Source organism: Gopherus evgoodei, chromosome 2 (genome assembly GCF_007399415.2).
Source record: "Gopherus evgoodei ecotype Sinaloan lineage chromosome 2, rGopEvg1_v1.p, whole genome shotgun sequence".
Classification (NCBI taxonomy): Eukaryota; Metazoa; Chordata; order Testudines; family Testudinidae; genus Gopherus; species Gopherus evgoodei.
The window spans coordinates 83,420,535-83,439,887 of record NC_044323.1 but is presented as its reverse complement, the minus strand read 5'-3'; the positions used below and the strand labels follow the sequence as shown (position 1 = coordinate 83,439,887).

Below are 19,353 nucleotides of genomic sequence, written 5' to 3'. Positions count from 1 at the left end.
TGAAAGTTGAGGTGGGTGGCTTTTGTCTCCGCTGTGTGCCGTTCTCGTGGCATGGTTTCCCCAGCGGATTCAGGCACGGGGTGGGGTAAAGCCGGGTCCCGCGGGCTGCTGAGTCACACGCAGACCAGAGGCACAGCGCCGGCAGAAGAGCCGCGTGCGGGAGCGGGCGAGTTCCCAGCGCCCTCCATGGACGGCTGGCTGCGTAGCGTCTCTTCTGCCAGGGTAGGGTGGGCTTGCAAAGAAGCCCGCTGCTTCGCAGGAGAAGGGCAGGGGTGCAAAACAAAGGAACAAATGCAATTTAGGCAGAGGGGGCTTTGGCCACAACCTGCCCGGAGACGAGTTGCAAAATCAACCTGCAGTAGCACATGCAACAGGGACACTCCAATAAGTATCCTCTATTGGATACCTGAGGGCGGGTGGGGGGGTTACAAGGAGGTCACAAGGTGCTAGGGATCGTGCGAAGCTGTGGCAGAGGATGAAGCGAGGAGATTTTGGAGGGGGGCGATCACGTCCCCTGTTATTTCCATAGAAGCCCCCTTTCCTCGTTTCTATGGAAGAGGCTCCCTCCTGTTTTCATTGGGGGGGGGGTCCTCGCTTTCCCCGGCTATACTAACATTTCATGGAGGGTCCTCTCCCGTCCCCGCACTGCCTCAGTTACCAGAGCTGCTGCTGCTTGTGCAGCCCATCCCCTGTTCTGCGCCACACGTGGGTCTCAGTAGAAGGCCGGGGTGTTAAAAGGAAAGCAGATTGCGCTGGCTCCTTTCCTTAGCGGGAAGGGAGAGAAAAAAATCACACTCGTGTAGTCTGTCTCAGACGTGTAGATTAAAACGAGGCAAGGCCGGGGCAATTTCCAGCAAAGCAGCCACCAGGCGTTGGGTGCCTTATTTATAACTAGTGCTGGGAAGTCGAATCCACCCCGATCCACTGTACCCAGAGGCACTTCGGTTCCAAGCGCCAGAGAAGGGAGTAGGAGAAAGAAGGTAAGAGGAGATTTTCGTTCCTTAACTCGGTTTCCCTGGCGTTGATCTGGAAGCTAGTGGAGAAAACAGCTCTAGTATTTCTGATCAGCCTCTCTCTGTTTTCTGCCCACCCAGTGCCACATTGGTTAGCGGTAGGTGACAACAGAAGACAGTGGCCAAGCAGCGGTCCGGGCCAGGGAGAGGCAACAAGAATTGACGTGTCAATCAATGTGTCCATCATAATTGCGGAGCAAAAGTGCCACATGTTCCTCACCGCTCAATACGTGATTCACCTGCTGGGCCAGGGCTCTGGCTTGGATCTTGCTCTGATTCGCTTTCCCCCTCCCGCTCCCAAAGAGAAAACATCTGGCTGTAGCGGTTCAGCTGCTTGCACCGGGAGCTAGCGAGTTGCAGCCTGTTCAGTAGCGAAGGGGGGAGGCTGATGCTAAATACTGGGGAGCAAGAGTGTTGTGGGGAGAGCGGGCAGGTGATAAGAGGTCGGAAGAAGGCAGAGGTGTGGGGGGCTGTACGGCTTTGGACGTGACATTGCCCCCAGGGGCTCGTAGATTTGCCCCCCAAAAGCAGGCGGTGGGACTGGAAAGGACCTGTTCTGGCTGCAGGGGGAAGATGATGTGGGGCGAGGGGTGCAGTGCAAGGCGGGTAGCAAAGCACAAGGCAAGTCTCGGTTTCCATCCTCACGCCTTATCCCATGGCTTCGCAGAGCTGCTCGGGGGCTCAGCCTTTTGTTTGCTGGCAGTGCCGGCTCCAGTCGTTCGCGCTGGGCACGGGGCGCGCAAACAGCTTCACACTCAAGACAAACCCTCGAGCCGTAACAACGCCCCTCTGGTCTAAACATGAAGCGTTTGGCGCATCAGTGGCCTCTGGACCCCCCCCCCTCGCATGTCAGCGGAGTAGCAAAGCCCCCCCGGGGCCCCTCCGACTCCGCGCGTGTGACTATTGGAATTAGAGTGGATCAGTCCTACTCATTTTGTTGTTTTATCAATTCCGTCCTTCTAGCAGCACGGTGCCCGCTGGGTGAGAAACATCTGATCCTGTCCAAGAACCCGTCACCCCTTTACCCCGCAAAAAAGTGTGTATTGCATTGGGAAAATGAACACGTGAGGAGTAGGACAATCTGTTAAAATCATTGCTTTAGGGATGGAGAGGAGAGAGAAAATATCCGGCACTCCCTCAACTTCCAGTGTGTTTGGAGTGGTCTGGACTATTCTGAACGGTTCGCACACTGCATCGATCCCTTATTCTACATCCTAGAAATGAATGATTTATAGAACCCATACATACATAAATAAAACCAGCCATCGCTAATTAGTGCCGAGAGCCCAGCTAACCAGCATTTGCCTTTCGCTGCTCTTTATGCCAAAGGTTTGAAACCAGGAACCGTTACTTGAAGTTTTTTAAACATGTGTGTGTGGATGGGTGGGGGGAGAAACAATATTTAAAGGAGCCTTATCAGCCAAAAAGCCTCTGAACACTTCTTAGGTATGTTATATCTGGGGTAATTTTAGATAGATAGATTACAAAACAATCTCTCTCTCTACGTTTGTCTCTCTCTTTGGAGAAGGGAAGAAAATATAAATGTTCAGCGTTAGAGCCTTATTTCACTGCAAGCTGAAATACAGACACTGAACCCTAATTAAGATGTGTTCTTTCTGGGCTTTGAAAGTATAAAATAAGGTGACCAGATGTCCTGATTTTATAAGGACAGTGCTGATTTTGGGGTCTTTTTCTTATATAGGCTCCTATTATCCCCCACCCCCATCCCGATTTTTCACACTTGCTGTCTGGTCACCCTAGTGTAAAGTGGTGAAAAGACATTACTGTCCCCACCCAAAGCAAAGTCACTTGCTTAATTAAAACTACAATACTAGTGAACAAAAACACTACTGGCATCTATCACGGTCAAAGGAGCTCTGGTGAGGAAAGGGTTAAGAATGCAGAGCTTCTTCGTTAGCAGATTTTTTGACACACACCCCTTTTCCCCATCACAGATAAATTAATTTGTTACGAAGTGATAGCATCCTGTTGAGCATGTGGTGATCCTTCATCTGCGTCAGACCTGTGTAAACAGATGACACTACAACAAGCACTGGGCTAGACTATTTAAGGAGCAGCATTTCAAACTGTTAGAACTTATCTAACCCCAGCACTTCTCTCTCTCTGATTTGAACTAGGAAAAAGTAACTCACTTAAAGGTAGGAGATGATGGGTCAGTAACTTTTTAGCCATAGTTTGAGTGAATCTTTGCTTATAGAAAAATGTAAAAATGATGTGACTGGCTATTTATTTGTCTACTTATTTTTTAATATGAATTTTCAGTGTATTCTTCTCATGAATATTCTCACAGGCATTTTCACTAAAGAGATTTAGATCTTTAATATTCAGGACAATGTTCAGCTCTTTAATATGTGGGAGCAGGGACTAATGCATGTTTCTGTTGTTCTTTTTACCAACACCTTTATGTCATTAAACAAACTATTTTATATCCTTGAAAAAGATCTTGGAAAGCAAAATTATGTTTTAGTTTTGTAACTGAGCATCTAGTTCTCTAGGGTAGCACAGCATTTGTGATGGGAAGTGAAAATTAATCATGTAAATGATAGAGATATAAAATCATGGAAATCATTTAAATGAGTATTTAAATATTGAACATTAAGTTCTGAGTCACACTCATTATATGAAGTAGCCAGGTTAGAACACCCATCTCTGCATGAAATGAATATAGAGTATATGCATTTTATAAATAGCAAAGATGTTCTTGATGCCTCCGTGACAAGGTATTAATTATGCTGGGGCTGTAGAATCCTGAAATGTTACCACTTTGAAACTTTTCTTTCATCTCATAACAATTGTGATGAAAACCTGTTTGCTTCACATTAAAACATTATTAACTCTAATGTATGTGATCGGTAAATTTGCTTTAATGGGTCATATCTGAGACATATATGGGGTTTTTTTTATATATATATTGTTAAATAACTTGGGTTATTATTATTATTAGGGGTTCTTAGCCATGAAATATTTCATATACACATAGAAAATAGCATTCTAGCATTAAGAAGTATCCAGTTCAATATTAGCTCTTGAAAAATGGACAAAGACTTACTTTACATATCTTAACTATAATACACAGCTTTGCATTAAATAGTTATATCAACTGAAATAGAGTTCATCCAGAAATGTAAAATAAGTCCTATGTTTGGATTTTATAGAAGCAAGAAAATATCCATAACATTTATTCTCTGTTTTACATGAAGAAACATATTGTTCCAAATCATTCTATTTCTAATTCTTAAATAGCTTTGAAAATTCACTTGAGACCCAGGTTTATTTTATTTTTTTCAATTGTTAAGTATGATTTTGTTTTCCTTTCCCTTGGTGATCTTTTCCTTCTCTCTCTCTCTCTCTCAAATATGGTACAACAGCTGGAACAATTAAGCACAAACAAAATACATGTTGCTAAAATAAACATTCTTTACCAGCTTTTCAAAACTGAGTATTTGTATCCCTTGTATATTTTAACAAGATGGTGAAATACTGAAATGTTTTGTCCTGAGACAGAGGAGGAAATACAACATAGAGAAGGCAGTTCTTCAGCAAAGAGCTTTGCAATGGATTGATTTTATCTCTACTTGTACCCCTCTCTCTCTACTGTCTCTTAAATCTAGAAGCATTTTACCTACCTGTCAAAAACTCTCTTGCCAATCTTCTCCTGTTTAACACTGTTCCTTTATTTACTGTACTCTCTAAAATCTAGTTTGTTCAGAAGTCAGCACTTATTTAAAAAAGGGAGAGAAGGGGATAGCATTAAATACAGTGAAGTTCACTATTCTAACAACCTCTTATTTATTTTCCCTCCAGCTATGTACAGTGGTATCTGCATCTACATGTTCCTTGTTATGCTGTCAATGAGCTCTTTTGGACAGCAAGCTACAGGCTTGCACAATGAGAACCCTGTGGCCACTGAGCTTGAGCAGAGCTTGACAGAACATCACCGACATGTTCGTGTCCCTTCATCAGCTGGCCAGCTGAAACCTATCCAGCGGTTGGATGGAAATGTTGACCAAAAAGCCAACATTGGAGCTTTGCTGGCCAAATATCTCCAGCAAGCCAGAAAAGGTAATTATCAGCATATTATGCCATGTGTCTGTGTCAAAAGGATTCCCTTTGAAATTCAATACTTTTATAGATCCATAGGTTTTTAAGGACAGAAGGAATTACTATGATCATCTACTTTTTGTAAAGGAAATATTGAAAAATATTAAGGAATTGAGCATTTGCTTTCATACATGTACAGATCTTACGTTTCTAGTTTCATGATTGCTTGGAGTACAATAGAATTGTACAACTGCAAACATCTGTGGCGTTGCAGCTAGGTTTGTTGCATATACTGACAATGGAGTAGTCAATTTAAAGGCTTGATTCTTCAAACTCTTACATTAGTTGCACTTACCCACCTGAGCAGGTAATGAGGCAACCTACATAAGTAAGGATTTGTAGGCTAGAGGCTCACAGAACATGTATTTGCACAAAATAAAATGGTTTACAGTATATACATTATAGTATATACTTACACACAGAGAATGACTTTGGAAAAGGAATACTTTTCTCCTGAAAAGCTAGATATCTCGTCTTCCAAAAAAGTTACTGGATTTAAAACACTTGCAAATAGTTGTCCATTCAAACTTCCCTTTAAGGGGCTCATTCAACTTTTTTTTTTTTAATTAAATGCTCTGCTCTGAAAAAGAGCTCAGTTTGGTATCTGAATACACCGGACTATTGCTCACATATTCTGGGGGGCAGGCTACTTGCAGAGCATTTCCAGTGACCATCATGGCTGCCAAGTGCAGCAAAAACTACTACATGTGGTTTCAGAGGTCTTTTCCTCTGCTACAGTCTCCCTGTATTCTACACCCTGCATTGCAGGAAAGGAAGATATCTTGGAAGTGAAGGGGATGGGTTCAGGGCCAACAGGAGATTCTTTGCCTGCTATTGCAGAACTGTTTTGATGTCAGGCAATTAATTCTGGTCTGGGAGTGAAATATCTCCCCTCATGCACTTAGGATGAAATTCACTTCCCCCAAGCAGTGGCGTGTCCCTTTCATGCCCCTTCACATTGGCCTATGCACACATACGGAGGCCTCATTGTAGAGCTTATATTGTGCTGGCCTCCACACTACATTGAATTTCTTCCTTACTCCTGATAGGGCTCTGCAATATATATATATTGTGTGTGTGTATGTGATATACAACATATATATTGTCTGCGTTTTCACACACATGTATTCATACTTACACATATGTAATGGTCAAGTAATAATAGTTATAAGCAACTAGAAAAAAATATCACTTCTGAGCATGCTCTGAAGACGTCTGAACAGCACCTAACAATGCCAAATATAATCGTAAACATTCTGGAGTCCAGTTTAACAGTAGAAGTAATATAAGGAGGAGATTATTTGATGTTCATTTAGAAAGCTCAGTGCTATAATTAAATGATTGGTGGGACTAAGCATTATTGTTACAGGAGATCTGTGAAACAGAATCTTAATTGTATCTCTCCAGTTTTATATTTCTATCCTTCATTTCCTGAAAATCTGCTGTTTGGAAGTTTATCTATTTATTCTGTTTCAGTATGGTTTCATAGTTTGTGCATTCTCCAAAATTCCTGACTGGCATTCCAACTATCTCAACCAGGTATCATGAAAGAACACTTTGGCTTTATCTTAAACGTTACCTGACAGAAGATATCTTGTATCTTATTGATTTAGCTCAGATTTAAAAAAAAAAACCGCCACCCCCACCCCCCAAAAAAGCCCACCTATTTTCAGATGTTCATAGTCCTTAAAGCCACTGTAGGCATATGATACAATACTTTCTTGTGACCTGGTAGAGGTCAAGCTTGATTCTAGCCCATCACAGACAGATGGTTGGACTCAGACATGTTAACAAACTTGTAACAGGAGAGGATAAAGAATTCAGAGTGAAAGGACAAAAATATGTAACCTTTGTATGATGATGAAAAGCACATTGTGGCCTCTCATTTACTTCCCCTTCAAGTCCATTATCTACCAATTATATTATCCTCCTTTAGCAGAAGACCCTTATGGCTTGTGTGTTCTAGGAGGGGTTGCTCAGTGTTGTAATTTCATCAAGATAATATTGCTTTTAAATTTAAAAAATGGCTGATATGAAGCTTCCAACTGATATCTGATGATGAATCTGAAGACATCCCCTCAGTTCCAGTTTTAGTCACTTTTGGGATGTTCAATCCATACCTACTGGCTAGAAGATACTACACATATTGGGACTTTTGATGTGCTAATAATTAGTGGTGATGTTTGTGGTTATGGTTTGTGGAGAGGCATTGCCAGTTATAACTGTAGGGAAAAATAAGTTATCTCATGAGGTTAGGGTTGGGTTCTACCATCTTTCAAAAATGGCTGTAATTTGAAGCTGAAATGTTTGAAGGCCAGTGGTTCTGTATAGTTTATAGCCACCTTTAGAGATTGGAAGGTAATTAAGATGACCTCTATTATGATAGGAAATTCAGTTTATTGTGAATGATCTACTAGCTCTTTGAATTAAGTTATCCTAAAAGTGTGCTATCATGTATCTGGCAGCTGGGTAAAGGAGACACATTGTGGTTTTCAAGTCAGAGACACATGATTTAAAATTCTTTGTCAGGGCAGATCACAATTGTACTAAAAGCCAGTAGGGCCCAGTGAATAATTGATTTGCAAACTCAGAAGTCTTTTAAGTAGAAGCAGTCTCTGATCTGAGTGATGATCTGTTCCAATGGTATCAGACTATATATTGCCAAGAAACCACATTCTCATTGCCCCTTAATTACATAATTAGATAAATTCACATACATAATTCAGCTTCTGAATATTTAACTGATATCCTTAATTTGTTAATCAGACTTTTTAGTAGTTAAATTTTTGCCATTTTGGTTTAAGTAAATGTCTAAAGCATGGAGGATGGGGATCAATTCAGTTTATATGTCCTCTCCTCTGCAGTCATCGGCAAAGTGATTAAGTTCCTAACCATATGTTCATTATTTTGTTCTGAATCGTTTCCCTCTGTAAAGAAAACTCCATCCACATAAAAGTCCTGTCACAGCAGGTGTTTCTTTAGAATATAAATTCTTGCATAGTAAGAATATTCTATAGATTTGAGGACTTTTAATTTTATAAATTTAAAGACTCACAGATCTAGGTCAAAGCTAAATATTAACAATATACTGTATTGTGTTTGTTCCTGTTCCCATTAAAGTTAATGGGACCTTTGTCATTGACTTCAGTCGTAGAAGTTTAAGCTTATTTTTATAATTACAGTATTACTGCACATGAGGTTGTAATGTATTCACGGAAGTGCAAATTTTCACATTCTTTGGATAGAAGCAGAGTCAATTAACATTTTAAAATTCTTTCAGTTCTAATAATGTAACGTGTTAAAAAGAGAGGTCTTCATCTGTCTTAATCTCTGGGCCCTGATTTTACCATAGAAAATGTTGGCCTTACATCCTATTAATGCTTTAAACATAGATGGACAAAAAAACAAAAGCAATAGCAGAGATCAGCACTCTAATACTATGGCAGAAGGAAGCATAGAAGAACCTTAGCTTGATAGCAGAAGTTGCCAAAAAGTAATAGTATTCAGAGTTCCAGCACAGTTGTATCTGCAAGTTTAGCCAGACCATTCTCACATACAAACATGCCCAGCTTCTCTGGAAAACCCGCATGTCTGAACTCCATCCCACCTCCTAACAAAGGTACATTGTAAGAGTATGTATTCTCATACTCTGCACCATCTGTGGTTCTTCAGGCAACATAGAGGACTGTCATGGAGTCCTCATCCCGGGCATGATCCTACTCTCAAGTAGATTTAGCTCATCACAGAGCATTCTGCACACCACCTAACAAACAAGAGGGAGACATCAGATAGAACACTGAGCAAATGGGCTGAAGCCAGCAGGTCTCTCCTTATCCCTCTAAGTGGCCAGGCAGTGAGGAAAAAACATGCCCCCATTCTCTCCCAGCAGCCAGGAATGGGGATGGAGAGAAGGAGGAAATTACATGCCAAATGGAGCCAGAGACCCACAGAATAGTTAATCCAAGGCTACACTTTCCACAACATGGGAGAACCCCCATGCACTAAGAGAAATGTGCAGATTAGTCAGGCTGTACACAAATCATAATGCACAAAATAACAAATGCCTGTAGCAAACCACCAATGGATATTCTTTTTATTTTGAATAAAAGCAAATACTTCTGAGGATATTCCCCCCCGTTTACATTATTTTCCAAAAAAGTGCTGTAAAAATTGTATAATCCTCACTGCTGTACACATTAATAAGTGACAGATACAAAAATGAGATTGGGTAAGCTTAAAAACTGAATTGACGTATTCTTTGCCCCTCATGTCTCATCTGTTAGGTCCTACTGGAAGGATCTCAATGATGGGAAACAGGGTGCAGAACATTGACCCTACACACAGGATAAACGACAGAGATTACATGGGCTGGATGGATTTTGGACGCCGCAGTGCTGAAGAATACGAGTACTCTTCTTAAAGAACATCAAACTATCTCAAAAAGATGAATCCTATTCCCATTTCTGTACAGAAAGGAAAAAAAACAATTTGTCCTCTACGAATCAATTTAAAAAATGTATTATGTCCTTGATGTAAATTTGTCTGTAAAACTATACAATGCAATATATACATATGCAGAATTTGCCAAAAAAGTTCTTTCTCCTATGATTTCTTGTCATACTCTGTTGATATTATATTAAAATTATTTCATTTATTTCCTTCTTGTCCTGTCACAGCAAGTTGCTGAGTGTCTTACAATAAACTCAAGCAGGAAAATGCCTTCATTCTACTAGGTAAATATATTACATGTGTTAAGCAAGCATACAGGTGAAGAACCACTTTTTAAGTACACCTTGCAGCATTCTCTTTGATTGTGGACTCTAGAGGTAACCTGTCCCAGCGTCAATCTAGTAGCACAGTTTTGTCACAAAAGATCAAGTATCTTCATAGTTACCCTATTTGTAAAGGATTCAGTTTACAAAGTCACATGTTTTCAGTGAATGGTCAACAGTGCTAAATCTTTAGAAAAACCTTTCATCTTCTTGGCTTAGTTATTTTCTGTTATGAATTAAATGTGAAAATTCTGCTAACAGCTATTAATCCTGGAATAAATAGAACATTCCTTGCCTTGTGGTGAGTTATACATTTGTTTTGGGTTTGTGAGGTAACCCTATAAGTAGTTCTTTTGAGAGAGGTGGAAGGGAAGTGCCATGTAGTCGACATCAGAATAATTGTAATTATATCTGTATCACACTGTTTTTAAAAAGGAAGTTGAGTCTTTAAATCATAAGTTAGGCCAATACTTCTATTGACTTCAACAGGAATAAAGTGCATCTCAAATGACTTCAGCCTGAGCCCAACCACTGCCCAGTCCTGATGGCTTTGTATCAAGTGAAAAAACTCCCATTGACTTAAATATGATTTTGCCAGAGTAAGGACTTCAGGAGTGGGCCCAGTATCATTCTATCTCCCATTCCCACTCAGAAAGCTCTAATGTGCATGATAAATGTTGACTAATGTACCTTCCATATAAGAAGCATAACCTGAAAAGAACAAAGACAGATACCCATTAATTCAATTGTATAAACATGCTTTACCTACATGAGATATTTCTGATCCAACAACAATAGGACAGAAAAGTTACATGAACCTATGGGAACATAACTGCTCACCTTAATCAGAGACTAATTAGTTGATTGTGCTCTAGGAGGATAAGTCCATGTGCTGTCAGAGGCCTCCATTTTTGGCAAAGACACTCAAGGGATCTCAAAAAAAACCCACATGTCCTCTTTGATCTGCAGGAATAACATGAAGGTCAATCTCAAGCTATGTACAATATTTTTATTATTTATTTAGATATTAAATAATATAGCCATCTATCCAACGTTCTAGGTGCCCTGACATTAATAAGCATGCAATAAATAAAATTAAATTAATCCTCAGCAGCACTGAAATCAGTTCAACGGGATGTTGGCCAACCATCCCATCTTCATCATTTAGGAAGCATGCCCTCAGGCTTCTCCAGAGACTTCATCAAACTTTCAGTGGCATCAGAATCTAGTCACCAAGGCACATAAAACTTCTATTTTCAAAGACCAGGCAATGATGACATGGTGGTGAGCTTGGTGAAAAAAATTTCAGTACATTTTTACAGAGGAAATAACCTGTTACTCTTAATAACGTTACCATTCCTTCTTTATGAGGAATGAAAATATCAAGTGACATGTGGCAGAGAAATTGAAGCACAGAGCTAGGAGCTAGAAGCATTATAATTCTGGCTGAGACAGTGATTAAGATTATGACCTTGGCGGAAGACATTGTGTCTCCTTTTGTCTCACTTAACCCAGCTGAACCACTGGGTAAAATATAAAACTTTTTAGAAAAACCAGATATTGAATCTGAACTAAGCTTCACTGGGTAAAAAATGCAAAAAGATAACCAGGCCGTATCATACACTGCTAATTTTTCTACTTAAATACATAAAATTGCTGACATTTAACTTGCTACCAACACTGCTCAATGGAGAAAAATGTGGGAATCAGGAATGTTGTCAGAAAGTGCAATTAAAGGATGGTCTGAAATGTACCTGCAAAAATGACATTGTGCTATACTGTTTTTATTGGACGAAACAGTGACGTGATTGAAATCCATGGCAAAACTCCCCTTGATTTCAATGGAGGGGTTAGGATTTCACCTGTTATCTCTCAATGATTTTCAGATCAAGTTTGTTCAGTTTACAAGCCCAAAGCTGATTTTTCCGAGTCCCTGTGTGAGAATTCTGTTGATGATTTAAAAATACAGTTGTGCATTTTCCCTCTTTATCACCCTTTCTACTACAACTTCTGCAATCAGACCTGCAATGACATGTCATTCATGATACATAAAGTGGAATAAAATTCAGTTTCTGATTCTGGGCATGCACACTGCAGGCTCAGGGTGATGACCAGCACCTAGCTCATGCCTCAGCAGGAGCCTCAAACCAGGTGAAATTTGGCATTGCCTTGCCTATCTTGCTTGCAGGGCTCAATCTGGGAAGTATGCTCTGAGCACACCTAACTGCACGTGTAACAGCCACAGGGAGAAGGAAGCAATGGCAATCTCCCCTATAATGTTTAGCCCAGCAGTTGGGGAACTCAACTGGAATGTAGAAGAGCCTGGTTCAATTCCTTCTTCTGCCTGATGAACAGAATAGGTTTGAACAGGGGTCTCCCAGGTGCATGCCCTAACCACTGAGCTATGGGATATTCTGATGTGTGTCTCCCTCAATCTCCTGGTCTGTTCCTCTGCATATTAACTATGCATTGCCCTGGAGAACATGAGTGAATGAGAATGACTCTATAGTTCAGTGGATAGTGAACTCACCTTGTAGTTGAGATGCCACTGTTCATATTCCTTCTCCTCCTCAGGCACAGCAGGGAATTGAAGTGGAGTATCCCACACCCTGGATGCATGGGCTGTGAGTGTCAAAGGCAGGGGAAGTCTAAGCCTACCCAAACTGCCTGCGTGCCTCCACCCACACTCCACCCCAGGCCTCTCCTGCTTCCCACTGTGCTCTGCTGTGGCTCTTATTTCCCATGTGGCCAGGGCCCCAGACCAGTGGCACTGGAACAGGGGGAGTCAGGGAACCACAGCCCTCCCACATTTGTAAGTGTCTTGTTCACTTTTCACCTGGGCGGACTGCTCCCCCTTTACTCTCCTCTTCCTCCTTCCCCACCCCACCCCTACCCTGAGGCCTCACTTCCAGACAGGCCAGTGTGGAGCCTGGGCAACTGTGGGGAACCGTGGCAGACCCTCCATCTGCCCAGGGTGCGTGGGGGCTGAAAGCAGCCTCCAGCCTGTGTCCTCGCTTCCCGGGCTCCCTGGCCACCCAGGGCATGAGGAGCGTCCACTACTCCACACTGGTTCCCCACAGCTGCATGCATGGGTCTCCCTGACCCAGCTCCCATGGGGGCAGCCTCAGAGCCACAGCCTAGCCATGGTAAGAGCTGCATGGGCAGCTGTGAGGAGCCATAGGGTCTCTGACGGAGGGCTACCTGCCTTCTCCTCCACCTCGGGCAGGGGCCCCCGCCCTCTCCACTTTTGGGAGATCTCTGGTGCCCTTGCCCCAGGCTGGGGCTGCTGGGGGTTGGCCTGCAGCCAGGGACTCCAGGTGCCTGGTGCCTGTGCTTGTGCCACTCACCCACCCAGTGCTCTGGAGCTGGGAGCTGTGCTGCTCGTCTGCTCACCTGCCTGGTACTCCAGAGCTGGGGAGGGGATCTCTGGGCTCTGGCGGGGGAAAGGGGAGGGGTGGGGCCCCAGGCAGAAGGGGCAGGCTGGCTGGGGACTAGCCTCCCCAAGCCCACTGTTCACCTCGCTGCCCCTGCCTGGCTGAGTAACCTATCCCCTGAGCTAAAGGTTATAATGGAGGCCTCTTCCTCCTCCCAGTTTTGTGTGGCATCAGGCTTGTGCCACCACCAAGAAAAGAGTGTACTTGACTCAAAGAGAGGGTTCTTGGCTGTAAATCCAACCTCCCCACAATCTAATTCCCCGATAGGGGTAGAGCTTAGGACATACTCCTCTCTTCAGCATGTGCTATTGGTTAGCTGAGGCACTCCACACCCAGCATACACTTGCTCTTGTGGATCCCATTCTTAGGTGCCTATCTCTCCCCATGCCTCACATAGGTAGCCTGGGTGCCTAACTCAGGCTTTGTGGATGACATGCTTGGGGAGTGGGATGGTTTTTTGTTAACGAGGCTTGGTGGCCCAGAAGGAAGGGCTCTGAAAATGCTGTTTCAGCTAGTCTGTTGACTTGACCCTGTTTCCTGAATGAAGGTGATTGTGTTGGCATACTTTTAGATGTCCCAACATGCCTAAATGTGGCCATGGGCCTTGGAATTGAGAACTTCTGGGAGTGGAAATGCTCCTGAGGGAGAACTTGCATCAAGGCACTGGCTGAGAGAGGTGAGGGAAAAGCCTCTCAGAGTTGTAATCCATGGGGGTCAGAGGAACTACTTTAGTTTGGTATTTTGCCTAAATTTCTCTTCAGCCAATAAACTGTGCCCGTAGGCAAGGGCCGGAAACAGATTCTGCCGTGGCATTGCTCCTTGCTGGGCTGACAAGCTAGCTCTCCAGCTTACAAATTCCTTCATCTTTAAAAGCATCAGCTGTTTCCAAAAGGTAATGGCAGACCTTCTTTCTGACACATATCTATTTCCAGTAACTCCAGGAAAGGACTCAGGTTTTCTTCCCACTTAGTTAAAGGCGACCTGCAATGAAGGATGAATTCTATGGCACTCTATAAGGTTAGACCTTCTGTCTTTTGCAACCCCTTTGAGATAGATTATTAGTTCCTATTCCAAGCACAAGTTTACCTTTTACAAACTCATTGCGCTCCTCAAACTCAAAGTATTCAACCAGTTGCTATAGGTTTCTAAAACACGCTTCAGCTGTGTCCTCCTTCACTTTGGAACAACTGATGAAAACATGCTTTCTCATGTTATATTCCTCTTATGGACAGGATATTCATAATACCTTTGGAAAATATTATCATGATCACCCTCATCTTTTCTGCTGCTAAAGTGGGGTGCCTTAAAAACCATTCTCTTCCTTTCTTACTTAGGCATCTCCTATTTCATTCTTTAGCTTTGTGACATCACTCCAAGGCTTTGTAGCTCGCTCTCTCTCTCAGTATCTTTATGAGGCCATGATGGAAAACTCTATAAATTCCTCCCTGGATTAATCAACCCTAATATTTACATTGAAAGAGGACATCACACTATTGTATTAGGAGGATAGACTTTCTATACAACCGTTAAACTCCCAAAATGAAGCCTTGAAGTAAGAGAGAATCCCAAAAACTGCACTAAAATATGGCTTAAGGGCATAAAACAGGGTCTCTGTGTTTTAATACTATATTTCCCTATTCCATTGTTCTATTTACAATTTAATGAAGATAAATAACAATCCAAATATGTAGAAAAGCAAAGCAGAATCTCATTAAGTTACAGAGCATTAATAGAAAGGATGGATGGTTAGTGGACTTCCTGTGTGACATTGAGCAAGTCAGTTAATCTCTATGACTCAGTTGCTCATTTGTAAAAATATTGAAACAACATGTCTTTTCTCCACATATGCCTAGACAAGGCAGGGAACTGATCAAGTAGATCTGACCAAATAATTGGCTTTTTGTTCAGTAGCTGAACCAAAACATTTAAAAAAAAAGTTTCAAACTGAAACTGAATTTTTCCAGATTTTCTTCACCAAAATAATGTCTGTGAAGTTGAATGAAATGTTGTTTTGAATTGATATTTCACTTTGAAAATGTCATGTTTGAAACAAAATATCAAAACAGCTGATTTAAAAGATGTCAAAGCAAAACCGTTTGACATTTCTTGTGTGTGGGGGGGGAAATCTGGGTATTTTTCATGCAAAACTATTTGCTGAATTTGCAAATAGTTAAAAATACACTCTTTTTTGGGGGGATCAAATTTACCATTTGCCAAAATCTTTTTTGTCCCCAGCTCTAATTATAAGCTCTTTGGGACAGGGAATATCTTTTGCCCAGTAATTTGTACATGGCATAACAAAGCTCCAGTCTTGCGCGGTGTCTTCAGGCACTACTGTAACACAAAAAATAAATTAAATAAAACATCATAGTTTTCATACCCACAAAAAAAAAAGACAAAATGTTAAACTTGACATGTATTAAACCTAGAAATTCTGAGTTAAATCTAATACAGACGTCCTCTTTACCAAGCCTCAGACAACCATTTAGAAATATATAGAAAAGTATATTTAAATCCATTTCATATGTTATATGCTTTTTCTTCAATTTCTCTTCCCATTGGACCCAGCAGAATGCTAGTGTGTAGAAACCAACAGTTCTGTTGGCAGTCTGTGCGGATGGCATGATCCACACTGCTGCCCAGGATTTTGATTATGTGATAACATACATATAGGGCCTGATTCAAATGGAAAAATTAGTGAGATCGCAGGTGATAGCTGCCATATTAAGCCATTTTTCCCAATCCAGCTATCCTATGAACTATAAATGCAGTCTATAGCTGAGACACAAGCTATAAGGTTGCTAATTATTATTAAGAGTTTGTGACATCAGTATAGAAGATATTTGCTTTTATTAATCATGAAAACAGAGGTTCAAGACAATTTTAATGATCATTGAGGCTGCGCGCCGCTTTCAGAAACCAGTTAATGCTGCAAATGTGTTATTATGACCACTTCGGCCACAAGTGACTTAATCAATCCCCTGTGTTGCTAAAAAATTAGTCACCCAATCAGGGAGCAGAAGCTACACCACGTGGGCAATCAGACACTCCAAACATCAAACACTTGAAGCAACAGTTGTGGCAAATCATGTGCAACTCAGAGGTTGAAATCTGTTTGTATCAAATATTGGTCAAATACTTCAAAGAGCAAACAAATTTGTAAAACTTAAAATCTTTTTCCAGACAATGGGAGCTAAATTAATCAAATGTATTGTTTGGTGTGAATAGTCCACTTGTGATCTACAGATACCAGCTACACTAAGAGATCCAAAGAGGAGCTTTCTCCCTGCACAAGCCAGTGCGTGCTGTGAAAAGCTTTCCTTAGGCAGACATCACTGTTCTTTGATTGTGAAACATCTTCCAGATGAAGCAGAAAAAAATAGCTTCAAAATAGCCAGGTACTTACCTAATGGCAAACACAGGTAGTGTGGCCAGACAGAGGGTTCTAGACAATTCAGAGAACTTGTGTTCAGCTAAAAGTTCTGATTGTCCTCTGCATAAGGGCTGCTGTGGGCCACTCGGCCAGCACAAATCAGCCCTGGAGCGGGCATAGCCAGCTGTTGGAGGAACATCCCTCACTGGGATCCCCAGATGGCACAGAGCTACTGTAGCAGCTCCTGTGACACCTCTCTGCCTACAGCAGGTGCAGAAGTCCTGGCTGGTGGAAAAGAGTGGGGCCAGAACATCATTATATATCAGTCTCAGGTGCTGTACTGGCCATTAGGGTCAGCTTCTGGCAAATAGCATAAACTGAAGCAGCCCTTAGGCTGCTCTAATTTAAATAATGGCAAACTGGTTTGGAGCCCAGCAGGCTCAAGATTGGAGTCCACAAAGGAGACTTAAAGTCACCTGTGCAGCTCCTCTCCCTGAATGCCAATGTTTGCTCTTCTGCCACTTTACAGGATCTGGGTTGAAAAATATTGTGAGAATTTCAGTATGGGAAACGGAGTAATTATCTGTAGGGAGTTTTCATGTATTACCCTTCCTGGGGTGTGCAGACAATAACCATAAGAAGGCAGAGGATATGGCCCTCTGACCAAGTGGATACCCTTAAATCTATGGGGGGGATATGGCTTTCTGAGCAACTGAGCAGAAAATTAATCCCTCCAAACAGCTACCTGAAGTCCCTATTCTGCAGGAAGCAGCACTTACTCCTAGTTGTCTCAAACCCTAATATGTATTTGAATGGGACATATGGTGATGGGATATCAAATATTAAACCTTCTTTGCAACTTCAGTGCAATATTTTTATATTACAGAACATTATTGAAGTTACAAAGTCAAGAACTCAAAAGTTTAGGAGATGCCAGATTTAAGGTTGTCTGTGCAAGGCTGGTGTGTGGTTCCCCCACGCCAATCCCCTCACAGTCAGGCTCTTGCCCCCTTTGTATTTGGATCAGGCAGCCTCCTCTTCCTCATGGGCTGGACACTAATGGCAGGAGGGAGGGGTCACTGAGAGCACAGGAGAGACAGGTTCACTGGTCTCAGTTTTGGTACCTGTCCACAGCACCAACTCAAACTGGGAAAGTCTCGCATGCAGGAGCATGGTCAGTGTAGGCAGAATCTTCAGCTGCAAAACTCTGCTGAGCATGTGCAAACTGATTTTTTTCCAATGGCTGTACCTTGACCAAATCTGGGTGAATTTTCACACAGATGGCAAATGGCTCATCCATAACACAAAGGCCTCCTCCAAAGAAGGGGTTGTTAGAGGTTGTTTGTCTTGTTTTTTTTTTTTAAAAGAAAAGTTTGTCAGGACTCTCTATCATGGGCAAAGCACTACATTTTTCCCTAGCCTTGTTCTTGGACATGGATGAACTGTTTTTGCTGTCACTTTCAAAAATATTCACTCCGAGGCAGACACCTAGCACAAACAATTTTAGCCCAAATGGTTAAAATTTGGCAATGTTATAAGCAACTGAAAACCAGGTCAAACTGTGTGGGGCAACCAAGTACGAGTTGCTACTGGCTCTCCCTATATAATAAATATGACCTGTAGCATTCTCCTTAACTTGTTTGGAAGCAAAAATTATCTGTGAAAGATTTGGAAAAATCTTTTAGGAAAAGAGACAGTTTTAATGGCTTTATACAATACCACAGACTAACGCTAATTATAAAATTGCAGTCAGATCGAGAGACTTTCTAACCGAAATGAGTTCTTTTCTACTTTCATCTGGGTTTGCCTTGCTGCATACTTTATGCACAGTGTGAGAACTTTTTTTAACACATTAGCCTATCACCAGCCTAAGAGCCCATTCATCATTGTCCCTGTCACACATAATGTCAAGTATGTTCAAAGCTATCTGTCCATCATCCTCTCTCCAACCTCATCGCACTTTTTCCCTGGAGTATCCCTCATTACCATTGAATGTTACAATTTCCATGACTGAGTGAAAAAAAAAAAAAAACAGAAGAAAAAAATATTCATCAAAGACCCCCAAGCAGGACGCAGGAGGTTCTGCATTTTTTCCTAACTGCTTTAGATCACCTTAAATGGACAAAGTCAAGTAGTTTAGGCCAGGAGAGAATGATGAACTAAAATGTATGGCTGATCAATTTTTTTTTTTTTTGCAGGGAGTAGGGAGAAGTATTCTGATTTCTCTATTCTGTTGTAGGGAGCCATGTGAATGGGAACAAAAAGTGCCAGAAAACCCCCAAATTTGCTAAAGGGTAGAACACTCCTCATGCCTGCAGAGACCACAGAAGCCACATCCATGCAAAGACCAACCATGGAAGCTCTGTGGCGGGGTTGGGCACAGAAAGGGGCAGAGCTGAAGGGCACTCCCTATTTGCAATGTGTTGTGAATTTCCTGCATAAATCCATGCAGTAGTTACCGCGGGTTACAGCAATAGCAACTCTACGGCAAGCTTACAAATGCCATCGGGAAGCATTAATGTCAGCACAGGGGATGCAGCCATGTTACTGGAAGAGAGTGCCAAGTGGCCTTCACAGAGGTCAGAACCCCCCATCTGCATGGGCCAGGGCACCACAGTTCTGTGCAATGTCCACAACAG

The 19,353-nt window shown here is 42.0% G+C and overlaps 1 protein-coding gene across 4 annotated transcripts; it reads left to right on the top strand.

The window, feature by feature from the left end:
* The first annotated feature begins 728 nt into the window (after nt 1–728).
* CCK (cholecystokinin) lies at nt 729–10,202 on the top strand. Of its 4 annotated transcripts, XM_030549345.1 has the most exons (5): nt 730–980; nt 1,095–1,111; nt 2,969–3,172; nt 4,839–5,096; nt 9,419–10,202. In XM_030549345.1, exons 4-5 carry the CDS (start codon nt 4,841–4,843, stop codon nt 9,553–9,555), a joined length of 393 nt encoding a protein of 130 aa, XP_030405205.1. In that variant the 5' UTR covers nt 730–980; nt 1,095–1,111; nt 2,969–3,172; nt 4,839–4,840; the 3' UTR covers nt 9,556–10,202. The 4 variants fall into 4 exon arrangements, with proteins under 4 accessions (XP_030405206.1, XP_030405205.1, XP_030405202.1 ...); XM_030549342.1 differs by lacking the exon at nt 1,095–1,111; XM_030549343.1 differs by lacking the exons at nt 730–980; nt 1,095–1,111 and adding an exon at nt 1,505–2,342.
* Nucleotides 10,203–19,353: the final 9,151 nt, after the last annotated feature.